The 12,423-nt window shown below is 45.8% G+C and overlaps 1 protein-coding gene across 1 annotated transcript in view; it reads right to left on the minus strand.

The window, feature by feature from the left end:
* Positions 1 to 12,423, minus strand: part of wdr11 (WD repeat domain 11) — a 411,155-nt gene that overhangs the window by 57,520 nt on the left and 341,212 nt on the right. The window contains exon 23 of the mRNA XM_060925398.1: positions 271 to 460. Coding sequence (XP_060781381.1) covers positions 271 to 460 — 190 coding nt within the window. The remainder of the gene's footprint in view (positions 1 to 270; positions 461 to 12,423) is intronic.

Raw genomic sequence — 12,423 nt, forward strand, 5'->3', positions numbered from 1 at the left:
GAGGGATATAAATCAAATATACCATGCACTGAGAGGCTTCAGTAATTATGGATTCTCTTCGGTGACTGGCATCGTACTGTTTTCTTGTACTGCGCCCCTCATAAAATAGTTCTATGCCAGTCACCTCAGAGAATCCATAATTTCAACGGTAGCCTCTCTGTGCATGGTATCTTGGATTAATAACATGCATTGTTTAAGTGGATTACAAGTCGTCCTCCTGTACATTCTTACTGTGTGTGTGTGTGTGTGTGTATATACGCTGTGTTGTACCTGAAAGAAGGAGCTTTCACACAGAATATCATGGCAGATATCCAGATGGCACTGAGTGGTACTCTGGGAGCACTCTGGCTCTGTCTGCCCATCAGGAGTTGGTACGCTCAGCTGCCGTGCCTGGGCAAAAGACTTGATGTAATGCGCTGCTACATTCCAAAACTGCAGGTCTGACTCATCACCAAACAACCTGAGACAAAACAGGGTTGAGTTTGTCAAAGGATGAGCTTCTAATTGCATCTGATGTTTTTACCAAAGGAAAACAGTCAAGGCCAGACGCTCACATGCACGTAAGCTAAAGACGTTCAAATTTAATTTTTCACAACTGCACCCATGTCATGTTACCTTTTTAATCCTTCCTTTGTTGAACCAGTTTCAAGAAGAGCTCATTTCAAAGTAAAAGCATTTAAAGAGAGAGATTTATTTACTACATCATATATTCCATGGGTATGATGAAGATATAAACTTTAAAATACACCGTAGTAACTTGAATCAAACGCTTGGGGTAGCCTTCCACAAGTTTCTCACGATACTCCCCTGTAATGTTGGCTCATTCCTCCTGAAGGAACTGTTATTACTCTGTCAGGTTTGTAATGCCTTTTCAGTTTAGTCCACAATTTTTCTATGGGATTCAGGTCAGCGCTTTGTGATGGTCACTAGAATACTCTCACTTTACAGTGGTGCTTGAAAGTTTGTGAACCCTTTAGAATTTTCTATATTTCTGCATAAATATGACCTAAAACATCATCAGATTTTCACACAAGTCCTAAAAGTAGATAAAGAGAACCCAGTTAAACAAATGAGACAAAAATATTATACTTGGTCATTTATTTATTGAGGAAAATATTGATCCAATATTACATATCTGTGAGTGGCAAAAGTATGTGAACCTCTAGGATTAGCAGTTAATTTGAAATTAGAGTCAGGTGTTTTCAATCAATGGGATGACAATCAGGTGTGAATGGGCACCCTGTTTTATTTAAAGAACAGGGATCTATCAAAGTCTGATCTTCACAACACATGTTTGTGGAAGTGTATCATGGCACAAAGAAAGGAGATTTCTGAGGACCTCAGAAAAAGCGTTGTTAATGCTCCTCAGGCTGGAAAAGGTTACAAAACCATCTCTAAAGAGTTTGGACTCCACCAATCCACAGTCAGACAGATTGTGTACAAATGGAGGAAATTCAAGACCATTGCTACCCTCCCCAGGCGTGGTCGACCAACAAAGATCACTCCAAGAGCAAGGCGTGTAATAGTCGGCGAGGTCACAAAGGACCCCAGGGTAGCTTCTAAGCAACTGAAGGCCTCTCTCGCATTGACTAATGTTAATGGTCATGAGTCCATCATCAGGAGAACACTGAACAACAATGGTGTGCATGGCAGGTTGCAAGGAGAAAGCCACTGCTCTCCAAAATGAACATTGCTGCTCGTCTGCAGTTTGTTAAAGATCACGTGGACAAGCCAGAAGGCTATTGGAAAAATGTTTTGTGGACGAATGAGACCAAAATAGAACTTTTTGGTTTAAATGAGAACCGTTATGTATGTCTACATGTCAGCCCTGTGATGACCTGGCGACTTGTCCAGGGTGTACCCCGCCTTTCGCCCGTAGTCAGCTGGGATAGGCTCCAGCTTGCCTGCAACCCTGTAGAACAGGATAAAGCGGCTAGAGATGATGAGATGAGATGTTTGGAGAAAGGAAAACACTGCATTCCAGCATAAGAACCTTATCCCATCTGTGAAACATGGTGGTGGTGGTATCATGGTTTGGGCCTGTTTTGCTGCATCTGGGCCAGGACGGCTTGCCATCATTGATGGAACAACAAATTCTGAATTATACCAGCAAAAACGTCAGGACATCTGTCCATGAACTGAATCTCAAGAGAAGGTGGGTCATGCAGCAAGACAACGACCCTAAGCACACAAGTCGTTCTACCAAAGAACGGTTAAAGAAGAATAAAGTGAATGTTTTGGAATGGCCAAGTCAAAGTCCTGACCTTAATCCAATCAAAATGTTGTGGAACGACCTGAAGTGAGCAGTTCATGTGAGGAAACCCGCCAACATCCCAGAGTTGAAGCTGTTCTGTACGGAGGAATGGGCTAAAATTCCTCCCAGCCGGTGTGCAGGACTGATCAACAGTTACCGGGAACGTTTAGTTGCAGTTATTGCTGCACAAGGGGGTCACACCAGATACTGAAAGCAAAGGTTCACATACTTTTGCCACTCACAGATATGTAATATTGGGTCATTTTCCTCAATAAATAAATGACCAAGTACAATAATTTTGTCTCATTTGTTTAACTGGGTTCTCTTTATCTACTTTTAGGACTTGTGTGAAAATCTGACAATGTTTTAGGTCATATTTTTGCAGAAATATAGAAAATTCTAAAGGGTTCACAAATTTTCAAGCACCACCATATGTCTTTAAGCCATTTCGTTACAGCTTACTATCAATGTCCTGCTGTAAAACCCAGTTACAACCAAATTTTAAGTTTCTTTCTGATATCCTGATGTGTTGTCCTCATGATGCCATTTTTGCAGCAAAACAGCCCCACAATATGATGCTGCCACTCCCATGCTTCAAAGTTGGGATTGTGTTTTTCGGATAAAAAGCCTCACTCTTCTTCCTCCACATATAGCCCTGATCATCATGGCCAAACAGTTCCATTTTTGTTTCATCTTCCCACAGAACACTCTTCCATGAGGCTGGTGAATGCAGACATCCATCTGGCTTTTTATGCCGGTCTGAGATTAGGAGCTTCTTTGTTGTAGGACAGCCTTTCAGGCCATGGCGATTTAAAATCCTCTTAATAGTGGACAGACATACTTTGGTACCTGATGTCTCCCAACTCCTTTACCAAGTCCTTTGTCCTGAGGTTCAGTGGAATCGTTCAGACAAAAGTTCATTTGTGCTTCTTTCCTGCATGATGCAGTGTTTTTGTGGTCTGAATGATGCAGTGATTTTTTTATGTTTGCATAATGTTTGTACAGATGCTTGTGGTACCTTTAGTTGTTTGACGTCCACAAAATCGTCCCCCAAACTTAGCTTAGTTGCTTGGACTTTCCCATGGTCTCAAGGGCAAAAAGGCAGGCCCTTTACAGGTCATATGCGTGCTCCCAGTAACTCAGAATTATAACTTGGGGGTCATTGGCCAGGTCATTACATCAATTTTTGGAATCATCTCGACTGTTTAAAGAGACCGTCAACTTGGTGTGACCGTCAACTTGGTGTATATAAACTTCTGACCCACTAGAATTCTGGTATTAATTTTAATATCAGATATATACATTTATTAGAGATAAAACTTGTTCATATCTTGAAAGTCTTTATTTTTCTGTAAAGCTGTTTGCGTCAATGTCTGTTGTTAAAAGTGCCGCACAAATAAAATGACCTGATCTTGTGAATTAAAGCTGAAATAAATCTGTGCTACCCGACTGTTTTAAAATGACAAACATGCAATGCATTAAGTGAGAAATTCTTAACAAACCCACCCACACAACATCCAAGGGAGATTATCATCAGCTTCTATTTAAACATTATTACACGCGTTACCCAAATTTGACGAGAACACAAACAACCCTACATGAGTACCTTAAGTATGCATTTATATAAGACATAAAATCAGTAGGATTATCTGTGAAGGCACAGGGTCTCCTTGCCTTCATTCCTCTCACACATCTGCTAACCTGATACCCAACTACCTACTAAACTAGCAACCGCAAATCAGAACAAGAGTGCTCTGAGAGCACAATATCCCCCTCTGGCAACTAGGCCATAACTCTGGTAAAACGTGACTGAATTGAACAAAATTGCAAATTATGCGTATTACTGACATGTAACAAAGAATCCTGTTAAATTTCATGAAATTCCTTCAAAAATTGTGAGAGGAGTTGATTTCAGAAGGTGAGTACCCTTCCCGGGACAGATAGATGGCCATCGCTACGACATAATCCCCTCTTTGGGCCTTTCGGTCAGTGGGGGATAATAAAAAATTGGGACAGGATGTTGAAATTTTGTTTATTCAAAGTAAATAATTCCAATTTTGATTCTTGCGTCGAAAAAAGTTGGGACAGTAAAGCATTTACCACTTTCTAATGCTGCCGTTGGTTGGTTGGATGGAAACTTTATTCATCACACACTTGTGAAATTCCTCTCTGCATTTAAACCATCTGAAGCAGTGAGCACACACACGTGAGCAATGAGCTGCCATACTAACAGTGCCCGGGGAGCAGTTGGGAGTTAGGTGCTTTGCTCAAGGGCACCTCAGCCCAAGGCCGTCCCATATTAACCTAAGATGTTTAGGGACTGGAGACACCAAGTGATGAAGCGTTTCAGGTGTTATTTTGTCCTATTCTTACTGCAAACAAGCCTTAAGGTGCGACACAGTAAGGAGTTGTAGTTGCCTCATTTTTCATTTCAAAGACTGGCCACAGGTCAGGACTGCAGGCAGGCCAGTCCAGCAACCTCACTCTCTTCTTCCACAGCTATGCCTTTGGAATGTGGTTTTGCATCGTCTTGTCAAAATATGCATAGTATTCCTGGAAAAGATGTCATCTTGAAGGCAGCCTAAGTTGCTCCAAAACCTTAGTGTACTTTTCTGCATTAATGCTGCCTTTATGAAAATGTAAGTTACCTTTGCCAAGGGCACTGACACAACCCCATAACACAGACGACACAACCCTAGTTTTTGGACTTGTTACCAGTTCTTCCAAAAAAAGACCCGAAATACTGAATCATCTGCCCACAATACACGTTTCCACTGTGTGATGGTCCATCCCAGATGCCTCCGAGCACAGAGTCGACGACGGCGCTTCTAGACACAGTTAACATAAGGCTTCCTTTTGCACAGTAAAGTTTTAACTGGCATTTGTGGACGTAACTCCGTATTGTAGTGCTTGATAAAAAGTTTGCCAAAGTAATCCTGAGCCCATGTGGTTATATCAGCTGTAGATGGTTCTTGACGCAGTGCCGTCTGGGGGATCAGAGCTCACGGGTGTTCAGCTTAGGCTTGTGCCCTTGCCCTTTACACACTGAAATTCCTCCAGATTCCTTGAATCTCTTAATGATATTATGCACCATAGAGGGTGAAATATCCAAATCCCTTCCTATCTTTCGTTGAGGAACATTGTTTTTAACCATTTCAATAATTTTCTCATGCATCTGTTGACAAGCTGGAGATCCTCGGCCCATCTTTGCTCCTCAAAACCTGGATACTCATTTTGTACAAAATCATGATTACAATCACTTGTTGACATCACCGCTTTCAAATCACATCATTATTTAATTGTTTTACCTCATTAATAGCCCTAAATTTCCCTTGTCCAATTTTTTTTAGAATGTATTACAGGCATGAAACACAAGAATGGATGCATATTAACAAATTAAATGAAGTTGATCAGACAAAACATGAAATATCTTGGGTTCATACCGTCTGCAATGAAATACAAGTCAAAGCAAATTTAGAAATAACCGCTTTCTTTTTTTTATTTCCATTTTCCAGACTGTTTCTATAAAAACTACTGAAGCTATAGCTCTTCCAAGTAAATGTATTGAGGATGAATTTGAAATCATAATATTTACCAGGCTGAAAGATTTTTTTTTGCCTTGAGATGCATATGTTTTATTCTTTAAATTCGTTTCTTAAGACAAGGATTTTTTAAGATGTTACCTTGACAGTTTCGGCGATAAACTTCCGCCTTCTTCAAAACAGTTCAAGATATTTCTTAAAAAATCCTTGTCTTAAGAAACGAATTTAAAGAATAGTTTCAAAAGGTAGACATAATGAACTTTCACTGCATATGTTTTGATTAAAAAAAAAAAATTATCGAAACAAGTGCTGAGAAACTGGAGTGCTAATAAGTTTCTGAACAGACAGTTGCTATGATACGCAATGCTGTCCTTGGCATAAAAACGGTTCCGAGTGGCAGCATTGGTTAAAATAAAAGAAATCCAAAGCACTGCGTTATCACAAAAACCGTGGACTCGTCATGATTCTTTGCGGAATTTGGATTCAAGACACTGTCAGTCGATAAATAATTTCTCAGAGAAGTTTAAAAAAAAAAAGAAGTAATTAGCAACCTTTTCATACCTCTGTTCACTTACAAGGTGGAAACCCACGATAAATGAGAACACTATTTCTTAAACGAGTGTTGCATGGCTGTTAGGTAGTTATTATGGTATGGTTGCTAGAGTTTTTGTATAGGATAAACAGGAATGATACACACCTTCATGATCATTCCTCAATAGATTCCAAAACGCAATCTGAAAGTACAGCTCTATTAATATGAATGACACAATGGCATGAAAGCCCAGTTGCAGTCAGAGGAGTGTGAGTGGCATCTTGAGGAAACAGAGAGAGAGGAGAAGAGAGCGTGTGTCAATGACTAGTGAAAAGATTCAGGAAGACAGAGTGACCAGAGCATTTTGGTCACAAAGAGGAATTGGAGTATGGAGTGCATATCTCAACATCAACCCCACAAAGAAGATTGACGGAGAAAGAAACCAAAGCTTCCAGCTGCACACAAAAGGGCTTGAAAAGATTTTGCCAGCAAACACAAAAGAGTGGTGACTGGCTGAATGATTTCTAGTTCTGAATCCAGGTTTCTTCTCCATAGAAGTGATGGACGAGTCTATGTGAGAAGGAGGCTGGGAGAAGGAGTTGAAGGAGGTGGTGCATGGTCAAGGGGGTAAAAGTTGATGGCAGCCTGAACAATGATACTGGTGTTGGTATTGAATATTGACTTACTGTCTGACTCCCTGATCCTAAATACCCACTAGAAGTGTGCACAGGACTGGAATTCTGAGCGCTCACACCTTCTCCAGAGAACACAGTTTAAATAAATCCTGCTTGCTCCGCAGCCATTTTTGTTTGGAACTGCGTATGATCATTTCTTAGTATGTAAACAAATTAGGGGTTTTTTGGTTTTTTGGTGAACTGCTCTTGGTCTGGCCTGTCACCTAGGACCTGTCTGCCTTGGGAAACCCTAACAGGGGCATAATGCCCCCGACAACATAGCTCCTAGGATCATTCAAGCACACAAACCCCTCCACCACAATAAGGTGGCAGTTCTAGGAGGGGTTCACCAAAAAACCCCTATGGAGGAAAAATCCAGGACCGTGACGTCGCCCGGTAGGACGCAGCCGGGGCCCCACCCTGGAGCCAGGCCCGGGGTTGGGGCTCGTATGCGAGCGCTTGGTGGCCGGGCCTTTGCCCATGGGGCCCGGCCGGGCTCAGCCCGAAGAGGTGACGTGGGCCCGACCTCCTGTGGGTTCACCACCCACAGAGGTAGCAGTAGGGGTTTGGTGCAGTGTGGATTGGGTGGCAGTCGAAGGCAGGGGCCTCGACGACCTGATCCCCGGACACAGCGGCTGGCTGTTGGGACATGGAATGTCACTTCGCTGGGGGGGAAGGAGCCTGAGCTTGTGCGGGAGGTTGAGAGGTACCGGCTAGAGATAGTCGGGCTCACCTCCACGCACAGCTTGGGCTCTGGAACCCAGCTCCTTGAGAGGGGCTGGACTTTCCACTTCTCTGGAGTCGCCCGTGGTGAGCGGCGGCGGGCTGGTGTGGGCTTCCTTATAGCTCCCCAGCTCAGCCGCCATGTGTTGGAGTTTACCCCAGTGAACGAGAGGGTCGCCTCTCTGCGCCTTCGGATTGGGGAGAGGGCTCTTGCTGTTGTTTGTGCCTACGGGCCAAATAGCAGTATAGAGTATCCAGCCTTCTTGGAGTCCCTGGGAGAGGTACTGAGGGGTGCTCAGACTGGGGACTCCATTGTGCTACTGGGGGACTTCAATGCTCACGTGGGCGATGACAGTGACACCTGGAGGGGCGTGGTTGGGAGGAACGGCCTCCCCGATCTGAACCCGAGTGGTGTTTTGTTATTGGACTTCTGTGCTAGTCACAGTTTGTCCATAACGAACACCATGTTCGAGCATAGGGGTGTCCATAAGTGCACGTGGCACCAGGACACCTTAGGTCGGAGGTCGATGATCGACTTTGTAGTCGTGTCATCTGATCTCCGACCCTATGTCTTGGACACTCGGGTGAAGAGAGGGGCTGAGTTGTCAACTGATCACCACCTGGTGGTGAGTTGGATCCGCTGGCAGAGGAGGAAGCTGGACAGACCTGGCAGGCCCAAACGTATGGTGAGGGTCTGCTGGGAACGTCTGGCCGAGCACTCTGTTGGGGAGGTCTTTAACTCCCACCTCCGGGAGAGCTTTTCCCAGCTTCCGAGGGAGGCGGGGGACATTGAGTCTGAGTGGACCATGTTCTCTACCTCCATTGTGGATGCAGCTGTTCGGAGCTGTGGCCGCAAGGTCTCCGGTGCCTGTCGTGGCGGCAATCCCCGAACCCGGTGGTGGACACCGGAAGTAAGGGATGCCGTCAAGCTGAAGAAGGAGTCCTATCGGGCCATGTTGACCTCCAGGACTCCTGAGGCAGCCGACGGGTATCGGCAGGCCAGGCGTGCTGCAGCTCGGGCAGTTGCGGAGGCAAAAACTCGGAACTGGGAGGAGTTTGGGGAGGCCATGGAGAAGGACTATCGGTCGGCCTCGAAGAAATTCTGGCAAACCGTCCGGCGCCTCAGGAGGGGGAAGCAGTACTCTGCCAACACTGTTTACAGTGCGGGTGGGGAGCTGTTGACCTCGACTGGGGACATTGTCGGGCGGTGGAAGGAATACTTTGAGGATCTCCTCAATCCCACCGTCATGTCTTCCACTGAGGAGACTGAGGCTGATGACTCAGAGGTGGACTCGTCCATTACCCAAGCCGAAGTCACTGAGGTGGTTTGCAAGCTCCTCGGTGGCAAGGCACCGGGGGTGGATGAGATCCGCCCTGAGTATCTCAAGTCTCTGGATGTTGTGGGGCTGTCTTGGTTGACACGCCTCTGCAACATCGCGTGGCGGTCGGGGACAGTGCCTCTGGAGTGGCAGACTGGGGTGGTGGTCCCTCTTTTTAAGAAAGGGGACCGGAGAGTGTGCTCCAATTATAGGGGAATCACACTTCTCAGCCTCCCAGGGAAAGTTTACTCCAGGGTACTGGAGAGGAGAATTCGACCAATAGTCGAACCTCGGATCCAGGAGGAACAATGCGGTTTTCGTCCTGGTCGCGGAACACTGGACCAGCTCTATACCCTTTATAGGGTGCTCGAGGGTTCATGGGAGTTTGCCCAACCAGTCCACATGTGCTTTGTGGATCTGGAGAAGGCATTCGACCGTGTCCCCCGTGGTATTCTGTGGGGGGTGCTTCGGGAGTATGGGGTTCGGGGCTCTTTGCTAAGGGCTGTCCAGTCCCTGTACGAACGGAGCAGGAGTCTGGTTCGCATTGCCGGCAGTAAGTCAGACCTGTTCCCAGTGCATGTTGGACTCCGTCAGGGCTGCCCTTTGTCACCGGTTCTGTTCATAATTTTTATGGACAGAATTTCTAGGCGCAGCCAGGGGCCGGAAGGAATCCTGTTTGGGAACCACAGGATTTCATCTCTGCTTTTTGCGGATGATGTTGTCCTGTTGGCTTCTTCAAACCAGGACCTTCAGCATGCACTGGGGCGGTTTGCAGTCGAGTGTGAAGCGGCTGGGATGAGAATCAGCACCTCCAAGTCCGAGGCCATGGTTCTCGACCGGAAAAGGGTGGCTTGCCCTCTCCAGGTTGGTGGAGAAGTCCTGCCTCAAGTGGAGGAGTTTAAGTCATGAGCTTTGGGTAATGACAGAAAGAACAAGATCGCGGATACAAGCGGCTGAAATGAGTTTCCTTCGCAGGGTGGCTGGGCGCTCCCTTAGAGATAGGGTGAGAAGCACAGTCACTCGGGAGGAGCTCGGAGTAGAGCCGCTGCTCCTTCACATCGAGAGGAACCAGCTGAGGTGGCTCGGGCATCTTTTTCGGATGCCTCCTGGACGCCTCCCTGGGGAGGTGTTCCAGGCATGTCCCCCCGGGAGGAGGCCCCGGGGAAGACCCAGGACACGCTGGAGGGACTATGTCTCTCGGCTGGCCTGGGAACGCCTCGGTGTTCTTCCCGAGGAGCTGGCCGAGGTGTCTGGGGAAAGGGAAGTTTGGGCTTCCATGCTTAGACTGCTGCCTCCGCGACCCGGTCCTGGATAAGCGGAAGAAGACGAGAGAGAGACGAGAGTAAACAAATTAATCATTTAAACCAATGTGACACAGAGACAGTAATCTGAGCTCAGGATTGAACCCGGGACCCTGGAGCTACGGGGCGGCAACGCAACTCCCTAAAGCAGTAACTGAACGTGAACAAACACTGGGTGTTCATGTTTTAATAAGCATGGCCTTTCTTGGTCCTGACCACCTGCCTGAAAGAAACACACTCCTAGCACCATCCAGTGTTGTAGTCGAGTCACTAAACCTTGAGTCCGAGTCCAGCCTCGAGTCCCCGGTGTTCAAGTCCGAGTCATTAAAAAAAATTGAGTCAAGTCGGAGAACAAGACTCCAACCGCGCCATTTCACGGTGGCCATTTTAGCACCATTAACATTAGTTTGTTCCTGAACATGACGTATAAACAGGTGAATGTGCATTTTCTGTCAGGGACTGTGAAGTATTCTGTCAGAGATGGTTGGGAGACGGATGTAAGTGCAGAAGGTGCGTTTATTAATACAAGTGAAGACGGTAAACAATCCAGAACGGCAGGCAAAATCGTAAAACAGTGAAACAGGCAACAGGTCGAGCGAGGCACAAACAGGCTATCGTAGACTCGGCAGAATCAAAGACAAGAAACAGGAAATCAGGGATCAGGAAACCAAACAAGGAAATAAGGCTCAGTAATGTGTCAGGAACGCAACTCAATACTTCGCAAAGTAAGTGTGGTTTCACAGTTTTTATATAAGGCTGCGCCTTAATCCTGTACAGGTGTGTCATTTACGGCATGCGTGAGAGTCTGCTTGGTGCATGTGCTGTCTGGAGTGCGCCCGAGAGTCTTCGAGATGCACCGGTGTGACACACTTACACAAAATTAGTACAAAATTTTATGTAGATATAAATCTCTCATCTCATCTCATTATCTCTAGCCGCTTTATCCTGTTCTACAGGGTCGCAGGCAAGCTGGAGCCTATCCCAGCTGACTACAGGCGAAAGGCGGGGTACACCCTGGACAAGTCACCAGGTCATCACAGGGCTGACACAGACAACCATTCACACTCACATTCACACCTACGGTCAATTTAGAGTCACCAGTTACCCTAACCTGCATGTCTTTGGACTGTGGGGGAAACCGGAGCACCCGGAGGAAACCCACGCGGACACGGGGAGAACATGCAAACTCCGCACAGAAAGGCCCTCGCCGGCCACGGGGCTCGAACCCGGACCTTCTTGCTGTGAGGCGACAGCGCTAACCACTACGCCACCGTTTAGATATAAATATCTCATCTCATCTCATTATCTCTAGCCGCTTTATCCTGTTGAATGTCTCTACCAGTGTATCGATCAAATCAATAGCTGGATGTCACAAAATTTTCTTCAGCTGAACACAGATAAAACAGAAGTAATTCTATTTGGAAAAAAAGATGAAAGACTCAGGATTACCAGTATTCTTGACACAAAAGGGATTAAAACTAAAGAAATGGTTAAAAATCTTGGTGTTTTCATTGACAGCGAGCTAAACTTTGACAGTCACATGAAAGCAATCACTAAAACGGCATTTTATCACCTAAAAAACATTTCCAAACTCAGAGGACTTATGTCAAAACATGATCTGGAAAAACTTATACATGCCTTCATCTCTAGTAGGGTTGATTACTGCAATGGCCTTTTCACAGGCCTGCCAAAAAAGACCATCAAACGACTTCAGCTGGTTCAAAATGCAGCGGCGAGGGTTCTCACACGAACAAAAAGAACAGAGCACATTACTCCAATTCTAAGGTCCCTTCACTGGCTTCCAGTAAGCTACAGAATTGACTTTAAAGTATTGCTGCTGGTGTACAAATCTCTAAATGGTACAGGGCCCAATTACCTCTCTGATATGTTGCAGCGGCCTAACCCAATCAGATCTACCAGATCGAAACAGAAAAATTTACTATTAAAACCAGTTGTTAAAACAAAGTGTGGTGAAGCAGCTTTTAGCTACTATGCAGTACAGCTATGGAACCAACTGCCAGAGGACATTAAAAATGCTCCTGCTGTTGGCAGCTTCAAATCTAGACTAAAGACCAAGC

This window comes from Neoarius graeffei, chromosome 7 (assembly GCF_027579695.1).
Source record: "Neoarius graeffei isolate fNeoGra1 chromosome 7, fNeoGra1.pri, whole genome shotgun sequence".
NCBI classification, from domain to species: domain Eukaryota; kingdom Metazoa; phylum Chordata; class Actinopteri; order Siluriformes; family Ariidae; genus Neoarius; species Neoarius graeffei.